This window comes from Chaetura pelagica, unplaced genomic scaffold (genome assembly GCF_000747805.2).
Source record: "Chaetura pelagica isolate M959 unplaced genomic scaffold, ChaPel_1.0 scaffold271, whole genome shotgun sequence".
NCBI classification, from domain to species: domain Eukaryota; kingdom Metazoa; phylum Chordata; class Aves; order Apodiformes; family Apodidae; genus Chaetura; species Chaetura pelagica.
The window spans coordinates 475,872-492,763 of record NW_009952106.1 but is presented as its reverse complement, the minus strand read 5'-3'; the positions used below and the strand labels follow the sequence as shown (position 1 = coordinate 492,763).

At 39.8% G+C, this 16,892-nt stretch overlaps 1 protein-coding gene across 1 annotated transcript in view; it reads left to right on the top strand.

The window, feature by feature from the left end:
- Nucleotides 1-16,892, top strand: part of GLP1R (glucagon-like peptide 1 receptor) — a 54,219-nt gene that overhangs the window by 19,211 nt on the left and 18,116 nt on the right. Inside the window, exons 3-6 of the mRNA XM_010005988.1 lie at nucleotides 4,553-4,662; nucleotides 7,189-7,295; nucleotides 10,983-11,136; nucleotides 12,559-12,718. Coding sequence (XP_010004290.1) covers nucleotides 4,553-4,662; nucleotides 7,189-7,295; nucleotides 10,983-11,136; nucleotides 12,559-12,718 — 531 coding nt within the window. The remainder of the gene's footprint in view (nucleotides 1-4,552; nucleotides 4,663-7,188; nucleotides 7,296-10,982; nucleotides 11,137-12,558; nucleotides 12,719-16,892) is intronic.

Sequence of the window (16,892 nt, the reverse complement as noted above, 5' to 3'; positions counted from 1 at the left end):
ACTAGCAGCCTCCAAGCATGTCACTGTTAGTTTGCCTCTGTATGTATTAATAAGTGAATTATTTTTTTAGCAAGAGCTTAATATGAAAGGTGAAGGAAATAAAATTCCTGGTGAGCTCCAGGCCCAAGGTAAAGAGAGAATGTGTAAGAATACTACCTCTTTATCCATTTCAGGAGGTTGAAGATCCCTGCCTTCCTAAGCCATGATCAGCTGTGGAGTGAGGGAATCATAAAAAGTCCACGTCAAAAAATTGTTTTAAGAACATTTGTAGGTAGCTTTAATGCAACATGCTTTCCTCTGAGCAGTAAGAATGGTAAGATACTTGCAGTGCTTGAATCAAAACATCTCTGATTAAAAGCTAGTATGTCCCTTTGATATAAATTGGAACTGCATTCACTAAGCAAAATCAGAATTTAGCTTGTATATGAAAAAAAATTAATCTGAAGTCTAGGTTTTTATCTGTTATTTTGGAGATACACCAGAGCAGAGTTTCTGGTTTTGAGTCTGTTCTCCATCCCTCTCTTCAGTGAGTGAGGCAAGACCAGGGAAGAGCATTCAGTCAAGTGAGGTGGATGTTGGCCTCTTCTCTGTGGTGAATAGTGGTAGGACAAGAAGAAATGGGATCAAGTTTTGTCAGGGGAGGTTCAGGTTGGATGTTAGTAAAAATTTATTTGCAGAAATAGAGGTGAGGCATTGGAACAGGCTGCCCAGGGAGGTGGTGGAGGCACCATCCTGAGAGGTGTTCAAAAAACAAGTAGACGTAGTATATTGGAAGATGGTTCAGTGCTCATGGGGTTGTAGGGCAGATGGTTGGACTTGATCTTGATGGTCTTTTCCAGCATTAATGATTTTATTTTGTGTTTCTAAGGTAACATCTCTTCTGAGCTGTCAGTCATTAACGACCTAATTCTTGTGTTTGGGCAGTTGCAGGTGGCTGCCTGTGATGGCCCTGTTGCCCAGAGGATGAGTAAACAGAGGCTGTTCACCTTGTGCTTCTAGGAAACAGAGAAACCGGGAATGGCTGTAGGATGATGTGGTTTAGCTCTGAAGGTGCCTCCCTCCTGCAGTGGTTGTGCTGTGTGAAGGCTGGTGCTTAGGGGACTTGTGGCTCTGGGCCTCCTCTTCTGGGGGGACTTCTGCACCCAATCATGCAGCATGTAAAGATGTCAGCACCCCTGGGCTGGGGTTAATTCACAAGTCCTACATGGTGCTGGTGTTGGATGTACTCAGCTGCAGGGAAGGGTCCTGCATGAGGTGTATATCCATCAGTAGGCCCCTTGTGGCCCCTACAGTAAATATCTGCTGATGTGTGGTTTCTGTAGCATTTAACACAGAAGTGAAAATAATCTATTTCCACAATGGTGAGACTTGTTTTCTCATTCCTGAGTGTAACTGGCTGCCTGCAGTTCACCAGTCCTGCACTCTCTTCTTGTGGTTTATGCGGTCTCTGAGCTGTTTCATGAGCTTATCTCGATGTTTCAAAAAGAATCTCAACACAGCTTGAAACTCTAAGTTTTCTTTTTTAACCTTTTCTATTTCATAATTTTGGGTAATAAATTATTCCATAAACCAAATGTATATGATCTCACACTATCAAATGTAGTCTCATCTATTTGGATTTCTGGTTTGATTAATTCGGTTGCTTCTGAAGGCTCTTCCTGGATACAGGCAACCCAGCTGGTGTTTGGTTGCCTCTGGGTTATGTGCTGGCCACCACTGTTTTGGCAAGCAATGAGGCTATGACAACCTGACACAGCTGGTTTGCGGCTATGCAGAGGCCCATTGGAGTCATCAGTTCTGCTGGAGTGTTTGTGACTCCTAGAAGTGGCACAAACTCTCCAGTGTAATAGTGTTGCATACATTTTTCTTCATATCTAAATGAATTACCTTGTATTTCTGTCTGATGGCAAATTTCATGTTTTGTGTGCTGTAAACTCTTCCATTCTTCAGTATATGCCAGGCTTGAGCCTGCAACAGATTTTCCTACTTAATATTTCAAAAAAAAGTGCTGTCGATAAAAGAAAATAAATGTGTCATGATGATTTGAGAGAAAATAAATACACCAAGACCAAGCTTTCATCCTAATTAGACCTTGACAGTAAGAAAAACTGGGGAGAAAAAAATCATAAAGATTTTCAGAGAATGTGGAATAGTGGTTGTTGTGGTTTTGTATTTTTAAAAATCAATTCTCTTTTAGCAAGTTTTTCTTTTTGGTAGGAATATAGTGGAATTTATTTTTGTGTGATATTATCACAATTATGTCTTGTAATACTACTTGGTTACAGCTCATGCAATGACAATGAGACTAAATTTCTGAGTTCTGTGACCTACTGGAATTTAACCCTCTAGTTTTCACCTTTATTATCTTCTAATATACAATATTTACTGATTCCTAAAGCTGCCTATGATATTTTGAGTGGCTTACTTCAATTTGCTGTCTGTTAATCTTGAGGGGGGAAAGATTAATGCTTTTCGACTTGCTGCCCTCCATCAGGTGTGATTCCTAACATTGTAGCAACATCCCAATTGAAGGAGGTGGTTTGCACTGGCAGTAGATGGTGGGTCCAGGTGACACTCTTCAGGGCAGTTAATGGATATTAAAGTATACATTGTGTGTGTTGACCTAATCTCTCCTTCTGTTTTTGTGTAAACATACACAGATATCCTTAATAGCAAGGAAAAATCACCAGGAATAACATAAATTTTTATATCATCTTTATGCTCTCTCTAACTGATATATTCAGTACACCAATTACAAAAGCAAATAGACTAATGCCTACCAAAGCCATTATCAGTTACCATTTAGCATGGTTACTGGAATATGAATGTCTATATTATTTTTTGAAACATCATTCTTCACTATTAGTGCCTACTGTTAGTCTATGCTGAAAATTATGAAACAAATTACTAGTTGTCAACTAACATGCAAATAGCCTGTTTGGTTGTTATGATTTCAGATAAGTTTTAGTATTTTCCCATTTAACAGAAATGCCAAGTTCTAATGAGTTCCACTTTGCAGTAATGAGGGAGAGAGTTGACAACAGGATGAGGTTGCAGCTAGTGAGGCTGGATTTGAGAAAAAGTTGTAATGGAATCCTCCTACCTTGGCTTCTCTTGCCTCTAAATGTTGGAAGTGCCCGTTTCCAAACTTTGCCTCAGTAGAGGCTAACCCTGATTGAGGGATTGAGGAGTAGCTTCTTAACACAGAATAGGTCAGTTTACTGTGTCAGAATTGTGATTAGACAGAAATTTCATTTGCAAAGCAACCAACATTGCTTCTCTAGCTATATAGTGGCACCTCCAGATTGCTTATGCACAGCTATAAATGTGCTAGACTTTCCCAATACTCCAGACACTAGTGAGAGTGTTTCTTTTGATACACTATGGTTGAGTGCTCCTTCCACTTTGTGCTTTTATTTTGGTTCTTCAGTCTGATGTAAATTTAATTATGAGCTATTTCATCATACCTGCGTTTACAAGTTCATGCTGCCAAATGCTTCAGAAAGGCATTTTATTTATTGCTGGTCTTGTTATTCAAATGTGTAGACAGAAGGAATAAGAAGAATACATGGGTAGTTTAGTCAAAGATTTATGGGCTCATTTTCATAGAATCATAGAACTATTCAGGTTGGAAAAGACCCTTGGGATCACCGAGTCCAACCATCATCCCTACTCTGAAAAGTTCTCCCCTGAGCCCTAAGCCATATCTACAAACACCACATTCAAACGACTCTTAAACACATCCAGGGATGGTGACTCAACCACCTCCCTGGGCAGCCTATTCCAGTGTCTAACCATTCTCTCTGTGAAGAATTTTTTTCTAATGTCCAGTCTAAACCTCCCTATTGCAGCTTGAAGCCATTCCCTCTTGTTCTGTCACTGATTACCTGTGAAAAGAGACCAGGACCAACCTCTCTACAATGACCTTACAGGTAGTTGTAGAGAGTGATGAGGTCTCTCATCAGCCTCCACTTCCTCAAACTAAACATTCCCAGCTCCTTCAAGCGTTCTTCTTTTGTAGTAGCGTTGTTTACATTTTTGTGGAGCTTGTGTTAGCATACCTGTTCTGAGGTTTCTCTGGATCTGCATGATCTCAGAAAAGAAAAAGCCCATTTATTCTGTGTGCTGTCTTTTCCCTGAGAATTCTGTAGCTGAGGTTTAACATTTCCAAAATGTGTCTTGATATCTAATACTTTCGTGATTTAGAGTTTTTGCATCATTTTGTAAAATCCACACAAAGCAGCAGCTATTTCAGACTGTTGTTGTGGCTGAACAGTTAGCAGATGCCCTGGAATACAGGCCGTCTGATCCTTTTGCTGCCACGTCCTCTCAAGCTGCTCGCTGATCCTGAGGATGACCAGCAAGCAATGTTGTCTGCAGGCAGGGAGTGGGCAAAACTGTTCCCCAGCAGCCGTGCAGCTTTCCCCTCTAGCCAGGAGAGCAATCCATGAGGAAGAAGGGTTTCACCAAGCCTGAGACAGCTCTGTACACCTTGCCCCACAGCAGGCTCCTCTCCCGGTAACATCCTGGTGGCCTCTCTTGTTTCTGACAGTGCTGCATGGGCAGGTTTACTGGTTTTGCACCCTGGAGGGGACATGGCTGCTGAAGGAGAATTCAACTCTGCCGTGGAGGAACCTGTCTGAGTGTGAGGCCTCTGACCAGGTAAGAGTTTCCATCTTTTGCTGCTGTTGCTCTTACGAGAAAACAGAAGTGAGGAAAAATAGTCATTGATGCCTATGTGTTTTTGTCCTGCGTTAACAGGGATGATTATACCACCTTATTCTGTGTGCCTCACTTCAGTGAGCTTAGTGGTAAGGCATGTCAGGCTTCTCCACTTCCACAAAGGGAACATGGAGGGTTGACGAGAGCAGGGTTAAATATACGTGAGAGCATCAAAACAAGTGAAGCAGGTAGTCCCAGCTGCAGCCCACCCAAACCAGAAGAGTGACCTAATGTTATTTTCTTGCCTTTTCTTCCATTTTCACGTCAATACAATAAAGTAACCATTTGTTCTCTGTCTTGTTAGCAGCTATTAAGGTGATTTAAGATAAACTGAACTGAAGGACACTTGCTTTTTTTACCTTTGGGCAGGGGGCAGTCCCTGCTTTCTGTTTGTTTGGAGTTTTTTTTGTCTTTTTACCTTAATTTGCTGTGGGTAATGGAATTAGGCTTGTCACTGTTATTTTTTTGCCCTGGTGTTTTATACTCCGCAGGGAGCTGAGACACCTGGCACCAAACAAAGGCGACCCTAAGGATTTCCAGGGGATTTTTGTCAGCCATTGGCGTCAGCTAGTGCTCTGCGTGCGTTCCCATGACACGTGATACTGTTACTGCTATGACCTTCCAAGGTTTTCCTCACATAAATTGAGTGCTCTCACTGTCCCAGGGTACTGGAAACTAGTACATACCTAGCCAAAGCAGTTCAAGTGTATGAAATCCTGGAGTGCTGCGGGATCTGCAGATCCTCTGGAGTTCCCATTGCTGAGTGCCTCATTCTTCAGAAGGAATAAATAGCTGCAGACTAGAAGACGGGAGAAGAGAGAGTTTCTAATTTTCCAATTATGTTAAATGTAATGTTTTCCTTTGATTTTTACCTTTATTCCTAGTCCCTTCCATGTTTTGGGGTACCCCACAGAGTGTGTTAACACAATGAGTAAGCCTGGTAGTTTGACTTTTCCTTGTTTGCCATTATGGTTTCTTCCACAGCTGTGTTGGGACATGCCAAGGAGAGAGATACCTAATGTAGCACTTACTAATTTGGCACCTGCCTCCAAGTTTCCATGAACTGTACACCCTGTGTACATGGTGTCATTTCCTGCAATGTGAACAGCCATATTTGGTTTTCCAGCTAATGTATATAAAGCCCCCTAATAAATTGCTTTGTTTTATGTATCTTGCACATGAAAACCAGAGGTTGTTTTGAGAAGTTTGCTGTATATTACTTGACAACTATTGTTAAAAATTTTCTAAGGGTTTGTGAATGAAACCTTATAAAATAACATAAAGTGTGTGATGTGGTTTTGATCTGCGTAGGTTTTTTAATTGTCAGGTCTCCACAGTTTGCCTGAGCTTTGATACCGTAGAGATTTTTTCTGTTCATAAGGCAGCTCTCATATAATACACTTTATAACATTAACCTGACAAATCCCTGAGGAGTGGCCTGTATGTTCTCCTTAAGTCCTCCCAGCTGTGCAAAGTACATCTCGATAGCTGTACTTATTTCTGAAGTACAAAGAATGTATTCCTTTGTACAGCACAGGTTTCCAAAGTCAGGTGGAGAACTAACAACTTGAAGAAGGAAAGTAAAATGCCTGAATCTATTTAAACAAAGATATGTGCTAGAAATCAATCAGAATAAAGAGTATGAATGTGGATCAGAGGATGAGCAATAAGCCTGTGTTATAGTTCAGACCTACTTGTAGTTTTTCACATACTTTTCTTCTCCATAAACATTTTGACTGGTTTGGCCTGAGCAAGGATCTCAAAGGCTGTGTGTTCAACAGTGAATATGGAGAAAGCCACAGCCCAGGACTGTCAGGGAGGTGCAAGCATCCCCACTGCTCTGGCCCACAGCAGGTCACTCCCTCCCAGGTGGTGCTGTAACACCCAGGTCGCGAGGTGGTGTTACGTGGTCAAGACAGAAGAGGGATGATTTGGGGGCAGAAAAGAGTTTAGTTGTATGAATGCAAGGTATGCTTTGCCTCTGAGTCAACAAATGGGATCTGACTTGTTTTATTTCTTAGGTGTAGCCAAAGGACCCCCCTCATTACAGCAGTAAGGAGAGCTGCTATAAGTGTTTGAGTCTGAAAAAAATCAGCTTTGCCATTTTTACTGCAGAGTTGAGTTGTGTCTGTGCTTTCTGCCATCTGTTTAAGACCTGCTGGTGTGGTAATTCATACCTCTCCAACTTTAGTGTGTCACATTATCTATTTTCTAGCCTTGCTACAAGACCCAGCTGTTTGAGTGAACACCTAGGAGCAGCTAGGGAGTTAAGATTAAATTTTTATTACCTTAGGACATAAGAAAAGTTGAAGACTGTGTGCATTTATACTTGAAAGTAGGAGAATGACTTCTGGTTATCATTAAGAAAAGTTAGAATGCAACTGGGAGAAAAGAGTTGGAACCCATGAGCTCTGTCTTTTCTCCCTCCCTTTTTTTTTTTTGTTTTTCTTCTTTGTATGCTCTCAGGATGCACCAGAAGAACAGCTTCTGAATTTGTCCATCATATACACCATTGGATATGCTCTTTCCTTCTCTGCCCTTGTAATAGCAACTGCCATTCTTCTTGGATTCAGGTAACTGGCAAAGCTCTGAAGAGAGTGAGGAAAAGGTGGTGTGTTTTTCTATATGATAGTATCAGACTTTGACAGAAATACTTGATTATTTTTTTTTCTTCCCTCCTTCCATCACCTCATTGATTTTCTATCTTATATTATTTCTGTGTTCCCTCTTACATCTGCTTCTCAAAATGCAAGTAAAATCCCTAAATGTTTGCAGTGTTACTTGTTTGAATGTGTGGAACAGATGCTTTTTATCAGTTGAAATGTTTTCTTGTGACATTTATTTCAATAAAATAAAAAAAGATGGAGAAAATGGATGGAAAAGATGGAGAAAGAAATTCTATCATTTCCTCATGGTTACTTTGCAGATGATGCACTAGTCTGGGATGTGAGAGGACATTTAGGACAGAAGTTTTCGTCTTGCCTTCTTGGAATTACAGAGCATAAAGCTCAGTCTGGCCTGCTTCCCAGCCCTCACATGCAGGATGTATTTCAATGCAGAACCAGATTTTTGACACAATTTATTATTTTAGAGAACTTTCAGAAACTCTTCTTTTTGTGCAATATAAAAGAAAACCTGATTTGGAGACCTGAAAAGCTTCTGTGCAATAAATTGCTGCCATCTGGTCATATTACTGGATTGGGTTCATCCAAGTATGCACCAGCAACTTCCATGGAGTAGATCAACATTAAGAGACTGTTAATTGTACATGTCAATGATACACCATGTAGATTTGTATTTAAAAAAAAAAAAGGGGAAAAAGTACACAATCAAAAAACCCCCAAAACAAACCAAACCCAAGCCCCCCACAAAACAAACAAAAAAACAACAAAACAAATTAAATAAATCAACCATCACAAACAACTTTGGACTCCAACAAAGAGATATTTTTTTTCTCCTTTGTAAATGCAAGAAGTGTCTTAATTCCAGCCAGATGTCCCTGAAGTTTGGGGATGCTGAGCACAGGAGGCTGATATTTAGAAAACACAAAGCTGTGATGCTGGCCTGTTGTGGGAAGGAGGTCCCTCTGCCATGAAGTCCTGCTCCCTGCTGCTCTATATAGCTGTGTCCCATAGAATCATCAAGGTTGGAAAAGACCGAGATCAAGGCCAACTGGCTGCCCTGCAACCCCTAACCACTAAACCATCTCCCAAAACACCACATCTACCCATTTTTTGAACATGTCTAGGGATGGTTCCTCCACCACCTCCTTAGGCAGCCTGTTCCAATGCCTCACCACTCTCTGTGAAGAAATTTTCCTCTTCCATGCTGCTGATGCTGCCTCCTAAAAACGTATCATTTTCCATCTCCTGATACTCCTTGAAATCAGGTCAGGAAACCTCAGTGTTCTGGTCCTTAAGGAACTTCCTTGCTGAATAAAAAAATATCATTGCCAAGTAATTATCATTTGCTCAGGTGCCAGCACTCTCTGTTAGCAAGACAGTCCGTCTCCTTTCCTCTGTCTTATGTGTTTATACCCCTACCTATTTAAAAAGATCAGTCATGTCTTTTAGCATCTAATTTCCAAAACTAAAATGACACAAGCCATCTAATACTGTACCACACACTTCAGCATTGTATTACCCTCCTCCTTCCAATGGAGAAGCATAGGCTTCCAAGCTCAAAGATTTAAAATTACCACAGAAATGCAGAGGTGTGCTCCCCCTCTGTGAATGCCACATGGTAGTTATGATTTGTATGTGTTGTACCTGTGCAACTTTAGGACTCATCTGACAAAACACCAGATGGTCATGAAGTCTCCAAATGTTTCCCAGGATAAGGACTTTCTCCTAGTTTCACCCATCAATGACACTTTTTGAGTAATCTTAGCAGCCCAAATGTAAAGGTCAAAGAGTGCAACTATGTGCTTTTTGAAGGAAGGATGCACATGTTTTTTGGCAGGGAACAAAGAGTGAGTTTGTGACTGACAATTGGTAGAAGAGAGGGAATTTTGATGTTCTGACTTTTGTGGAGAGATGCTGTAGCATTTTTTAATTTAACTGTGAAGCAGAGACTGAAGAAGTGTATATGAGTGTGTCCATCTGATTTTGAAAATGAGGTTTCAGAGATGTTAAAGGGACTGAGAACCAAGTTAAAAACTGTCATTGATCCATTTTGTGCTTTCATGTCTATGTTGTTTATCTGGAGACAACTTGGTCCTGGATATCATGAAATAACAAGAGACCTGCCCCTGTGTGGATTGTAGTTGCTGCATTCTGGCTGCAGCCTCTGCTCATGGCATCTTCCCAGTAGCTGTTCAGCCTCACCAAATGGGCATCAAAATCTAATTCAATGGCACCAAAATGCTGATGTTCCCCACTTCTGTAATAGGAAGGCCTTTTAAAGTTCTTAAACTACAGAATAACCTTTGTATTTGTTTTTAATAATGATACAATAGAGGAAAAAATATCTCTAGTGTCCAATTTTGCATCCTCTGAAAGACATGGAAGTCTGTAGTTTTGTGACGAAAGCTGAATTAGACCCATAACTTCATGTCTGAAGCAATTCTAATAACTTGCATTGCCTGTAGCAGAAATAGTAATGACCTGCAACCTATTTACTTCAATTGTCTAATTTACATAATTGTTTCAGATTTAAATCTGTATCAGTTCAGGACGGTAGCAACAAATACATTCAGAGTTAAAGAAAATAAATATTAATCATAGGTAAGCTTTGAAATAAGCTGTGACTCAGCATGATGCCAAAAAAAAAAATCTGTTTGACCTGTAAAAAACAGTTCTTCTTCAATGCAAAACGAGTAACTTTCAGACCTAGTCTATTACTCTACACAGATTTACAGAGCAATAAAAATAGACATTTGAAGCATAAGTTCACTGCAACAATTGCTGTTTATCATATGTTATCTTTTAGTATCAAAAAGAATCATACCTGGTGTGACTTTTTTGAAGCAAGTTGTGTACCCTTGCAGGGCTGGAAGAAAAATCCTTGTGGCTAAGTCTGGTAATACACTGGCAGCTCTCTGCAGTTGGATGCTATTTACATAACTGCAGTTTCTTTTGCTATCTCTTAACATACTCCTTTTTGACAAGTGCAATTTTATTGCCTTTGTAGCTGGCTGCTGAAATTCAAGAGGATTTTTTTGTGTGTGTATTTTTTTGTTTGTTTTGTTTTCAGTTCTGAATGTGGAGGTGCAAATTCTGTTCCTTTAAGTTCTACAGAAAGTATTTATAGTTCCCCCAGGAGGCAATCTGAATACAACTTTTTCTCTTGTTGACAAAGTGATAATTTTCAGGTGGATGTTTTTTTCACTGTGTGTTTGAGCACAGCCAGAAGCTGTACTGCATACCAGTTCCTCAGCCTTGCCAAATCTGTGCAGTGACACTGGGGTCAATTCAAAGAGATTAGATTCAGCATTAAGTGAAACTTTTTTAACCCTTTCAGATATGTCTTCTGCAAATTACTTTATTTGTACACTTCTAAAACTTTTAAAATATTTTTTCTTACACGTAGATTTTGTTCCTTGCTCTAAACATCCACACTTAAGGCTGAAGTTTCAAATGTCTTTTCCTTGACAGTGGTTTCTTCTCAAAGACAGTTTGAAACCTGTACAGCCATTGTTAAGTTATGAGATTTTCTCTGGCACCTCTTGATTTCCAACAGGTCTCACTGTTCCCCCCCTCAGTCCTGTCTGTGATGTTGCAGCTTTTATGCAGATCATGACTCGTTCTTTCTTTTTACAGACATCTGCATTGCACAAGGAATTATATTCACCTGAACCTCTTCACATCTTTTATCCTGCGGGCTATATCTGTCTTCATTAAAGACTCAGTGGTGAAGTGGATGTACAGCACTGCCACGCAAGAACACCAGTGGGAAGGACTTATCTCCTTCCAGGTAGGGGCAGACACTGTGGTGGTTCTCGGGATGTTGAGGTCATCACTGCGGTGTGTCTGCGTAACAGCAGGTAATTTCATTTTGTACAATGAAGGTTGTACAAAATGGTGTTGTTCTGTCCATGGAGTTTCTCTGAAACTTGCAGCACTGTGGATGCAGTTGTAGTTGTGCCATCCCCGGGCTTGGAACAGGCAAGTATTTGGTGCTGTGGCGTGTTTTTCTGCCTGTGGGAAGTTCTCCCTTACTAGACAGAGGAAACATGAAGAGAAAGATTTTTTATATATATCCCTAAGCCAGCATCTCTTTTGATAGGACTGTCCATCTTGTATAATGACCAAATGAGCTGGTTGTTCTTGAAGGTCTTTATAATCTGTTAATGACAGGGAAAAAAGGGAAGCATCTGATCAAAATGCAAATTTGAAAGCATTTAGAAAAGCTTTGGAGAAACAGGCTAATTAAATACTTACAGTCAAAGGGAGAGGATGTACAGCTCTATTGTGAATATGATGAAAGTGTGCCTTTCCCCCTTTTGGAATACAAAATGTACTTTAGGCTTAAAAGAAAAAAAAAAAGGTTTATTATTATTTGTATAGCTGTTGTGATTCTAGAACAAGAGCATATCATTTGCTGTTGTGGTACAGAATTTGGATCATAAAGGGTGTCTTTTCTGATGTAGATTTAGTACCCATCCATTTCTGACACTGCCTAAGGCTTAAGTGCTAATACCACACAGCAATCTCATATGATGGTTGATTTCTTCTCATCTGCAATCTATCAACTGGTAGAAAATAACATTGTAATACATAGCTTAAATGGTTTGGAAATGTTCTTATTGGACTGTCAGTCATTCCCTCCTGCCAGAAAAACTGAAGCTTTCTGCTTTCACACATGGTTTAATCCAATAGTGGCTTCATCAGACCTGGTGGATATATTAATTAGGTAATCAGGTTTCATACTTACCTAAAGCCCTGCTGACCATCTCTCTGTAATTCACCAGGTAAGAGAGATTTTGCACTTAAATGTGATGGACTGGACAATATTACTGTTTTATAAAATATATATATATATGTTTTGCTTTGGAAAATAGTCAACATTAAAAAGATTCATTGTCTGTAGTTGATACAGTACTTTTCACTTGCTTTTCATCTTTATGTTGAACTTTTCAAATTGTAATTATTACTTATTGATGGAAAATGCAGAACATGTAATTTTAAAATATTTTTTAACACGTTGTTATTGAAGCCTCTATCAGCTCTAAGCACCTATTGCTGTCTTCTGGCCTTACAGTACTCAGATTAATTTAGCAAGCATTGTTGTGAGGAGCAAGTAAGGGCAGGAGAGGGAACCAGTCATTTGGGTTAGTATTCTTTTTTTTCTCAGTCCCTGTTGCATTCATTTGGGCTGTGCTTTCTTCCATCACAGGAATCGCTCAGCTGCCGCTTGGTCTTTGTGATGATGCAGTATTGTGTGGCTGCAAACTACTACTGGTTGCTGGTGGAAGGCATGTACCTGTACACGCTGCTGGTACTTTCGGTCTTTTCTGAGCAGAGAATTTTTCGGCTCTATCTCTGCATCGGCTGGGGTAAGTTGAACTTGCCAGATGTCTGCCTGTGGCCACATAGACCAGTATGTGGTATAATAGGAAAAAACATCGTGTGTCAACCATAATGCTGCCCAGTGCAAGTCCTGCACTCTCCATTCTCATTTTGTTCCTGATCCCTTATCTTGTTTGAGCTTGGAGAGTGCTGGGCCAGCACAGCTCCTAGGTGCTTGCAGTGTTGAAACTGTGAGTTCATAACACAGGGGCTGTGCAGCACTGCAGAAACTCCCTAAACCAGTGGTACTCTTCCTGCAAGACATCGGCTTCCCAGCAAAAAGATGTGGGTAATTCCAGGTGAGTTTGGACTTCTCTGGACTGCCCTGCTTCATCTCCAGAAAGTTTCTCATTGCATTCAAAGATGTGTTAAGTGCTTGTGGAGCAAAATAGCAATGTTGCCTCCTATCCGGTCAAGGATAACAGTAGAGAAATGGTGGCAGCATGAGCTAGAGGGACGCAAAGGGGCTAAAGAACAAGTGGCTGATGGCAGGGACTTGTCAGGTTGGTTGTGTGAGCAGAGCAGGTCAAAGTAATGTTTTTTTGGCAAATGAGGTATCAGGATATATCTGCCATGGGCATGCATGTGCTTGAGGTTAAAGACTGTGATGTCTTGAAATCAGTTGGTTAAGCCAGAGCTGCCTTCTGCATAAATGCCAAAGCTTTGATTCTTTCACTGTCTGATTAGCCTGAAAATATATTACTGTTCAAGTTTAATCCTAGTTCTGGAATGATCTCTTGTGTGCTTTTATTGCATTCCCTCCCTTCCTCTTCTCCCTCTAGACTGAACAATCCCAACTCTCTCTGACTTTGTAAAAGAGGTGCTCCAGCTCTCTGATCATCTATGTGGCCTGCCTCTGGACTTTTGTGTGCTTTTATTGCATTCCCTCCCTTCCTCTTCTCCCTCTTTCCCTTTTGTTTCAAATCGGTAACTTTTGGAAGGCTGAAAGTAAATCCAAGTAAATATTGCAAGTGCTTTCACAGCTACTGGTTTGAACATTTAAATTGCTTTGACTGCCCTTCTCTCTATATGGATTTGCCAACTGTGAATATTCTAGCAAATTAGTTCACTGGTAAAATGCATATAAATGGCTTACTGTGAATTACCCACTTCTACTGAACAGTGATATATAAGGAGCAAAGACTTTTGGCACATTGATGGAAATAAATGCATGCAAGTAATAGCAGTTTCCTACTGGACAGTTTTAGTTCAAAGGTTCTATATCTTCCATTATTATTTTATATAGGACATACAGCAAAAGCAACAGCACTAGTACTATGTATATTTTAATAATAATTTATAAATAGCAGTACCCTCAATTAACTAAAAAAAAACAATAATAAAAATGAGGAGGAGCTAGCATGAAGCACTGACCATGGTAATGAGAGGAAATGCAGACCTTAGAGCAGCCTTCCAGTACCTAAAGGAGCCTACAGGAAACCTAGGGAGAGATTTTTATAAGAGCATGTAGTGATAGGATTAGGGGAAACAGTTTCAAACTGGAAGAGCATAGATTTGGATTAGATATTAGGAAGAAATTAATTACTGTGAGGGTGGTGAGACACTGGAACAGGTTGCCCAGGGAAGTTGTGGATGCCCCCTTCCTGGAAGTGTTCAAAGCCAGATTGGATGGAGCTTTGAGCAACCTGGTCGAGTGGAAGGTGTCTTTGCCTATGGCAGGAGGTGGAAGTAGATGATGCTTAAGGTCCCTTCCAACCCAAACCGTTCTATAATTCTATGAAATGGAAAATAAATTAGCGCAGAATTATATCTAGCCAAATTCTGAGGGTACTGTGTTGTTTCATAAGTAAGGGGTAGGATGGTTTTGATCTGAATTATTTCTAGTTTGTTGCAAAAGCAGAAGGCAGAAATAGAAGACACTTTTTTGTTGTTGTTCCTTTACAATGGAAGTTTTGCTGCTGTAAATTGAATTTCTGGATGAATTTATGGAAATGTGTGGTAATGCCAGAAATTGGCACTGGATATATGTTTCACCCAAGCTTCCTAGAAAAGCTCTGCTTGTGCCATTTGATCCTCATCTGTACAGTTTCTTGCTGTTTCATCTATGGCTGCATGTGCAAAACTTGCCAATGATTCTCCATCTTCAAATGCAGAAGCATCTGCTGTTTCAGTGCCCCCAGATTAGTTACAACAGATAGTTTTGACTCTAATGCGGAAAGAGGTGAAGATTTTTTCCACTCTTTCTTCTTCACCTCACCAGGTGCTTTTCTGTTGTATGCAATGCTCAGAAGATGGTTTTTTTTAAAGCGGCATGATAGAGATAGAGACTCAGTAGGTTCCTTTCTGAGCTGTGAGAGTCCTGCCCTTTGAAGTTTATAAGCTGTGAAAATAAAGCTGGATCAAAAAATACTTATCTATTTGATTGTCAGAACTGATTTGATACCATGACCTTTTGTTCTGTTAAGGATTTGTCCTCTTGTAGAGTAAGTCTTTAACTTACTCATTACTCCATATTTGAATATTCATGTTTTAAAATTCCGTGTACATAATGTGCACAAACTTTAGTTGGTGTTAGTAATTTTGTGTTGTTTTTCTAATTATAACTGAACTTTGGGATCACTTGCAGACCATATGGTACTGTTTTTGCTGTCTGGCTAGTTTCTGCAATCTCCTGTGTTGTCACATATGTTTGTGCTTGTTCTTCTCTCAAAAGCACACATGGATAAAACTGTGTTCTCCTCAAGGTTTTTGTCCACCTGAGTATTTGCACATACTCTCGGTCATGAGTTTTTGCCCTGTTGTACTTCTTTTGAGGATCAACAGGTTTCAGAACAAACAAGAAACTAGAGCAAATTATTTCCTCAGATAATCCCAACCAAAGGCCAGCTTTTCCATAGGTAGAAACGTCCCAATACCTATTTCTCTCCAAGTTTTTAAACTGCTGTATTAAATAGTCCTCTACTTTTTTATAACAGGTGAAAGCTTCCACCTAATAGTGTAAATAAAAAAGTATTTTCCCCATTTTATGTCTAATGTGATAATTCCATCTCAACTCAAAATAAGAAAAAGGTCAACCTGTTTTTCAAATAGAAAAGATACCACAGTCTGTGTCTTCCTAGAAACTGTTAGCAGACAGTGAGATGTGTAAAGAAAAATTAATAAATATTTCTCAAATAGGTCAGTTCTTGATATTATTAGGCAGTATTCAAATTATTATCAGTTTAAATGAGTAATTATTCTTTACTGCTGAAGTGTTTCATAAGGGGAAAAAATATTTGTCTCATATTATTGTACTTTGCAAAAGCTTGTAAAGTTATAAAATCTTGATAGACCTAAGGAATCTAATGTAGTTTTACAAATTGGGAGTAATTTATATTGAATCCTGTATATTGATAGGATTCTATAAACCTTTCTGATTACTTGTGAGGTAACTGTATTCATGTAATGGCCACTTTCTTGAGGAGATTTTATGCCATAATAGACTTTGAGATGGCAGTGTTACATTTTTCCTACTTCATTTAATGTGGAAAATACCTTGTTTATGTCATCTTTTTCTTTGTAAAAGCAGACTTTCATACATTTGTTTCAACCTCGAGTTCCTCATATCTTACTGCAAAAAGCAATGGTTTATGCCATTTAAAAAGCTGATGGGGGGCGGGGGAGTGAAACCAGAAATGCTAACATTAACATTAGCATTAACAAACAAAAATCTCAATAGGCTAATGGCACAGCAGGTAGTTGAGTTGTTTCTCTCCGTCTGGAGGTCAGCACAACAGCATCTGAACAGGATGTTGATTCAGAAGGTCTTTATCACTTGCAGAAAAAAAAAGAAGAGCTGTTGCTGGTATTGGGATGCCAGCGAAGAGGCACTGAGCTTGACATTGACTTCAAGCAGCTGTGTCAGTGCTGCACAAAGCAGCCTCTGGAGAAGAGCAGTTTCTGCTGGAACACTGCTGTACGCATCTTTCCGCAGCTTTTAGTGGAAGAACGACCTGTTGACATTCAGAAGGGGGGAGGAGGGAGAGATGGAAAACCAGCAGCAATATTCCACAGTGACTGTGCAACATCCAGGTGGGAAGAGAGACCAGAGAAAACAATCTTCAGCACTAAAGGCTAAGAAGAAAATCTTAATAAAAAGCAAAGCATTTTCTGATCTTCCATGGTAATTTCACACCCAGCTGCACTTGCAGCAGGGAAACT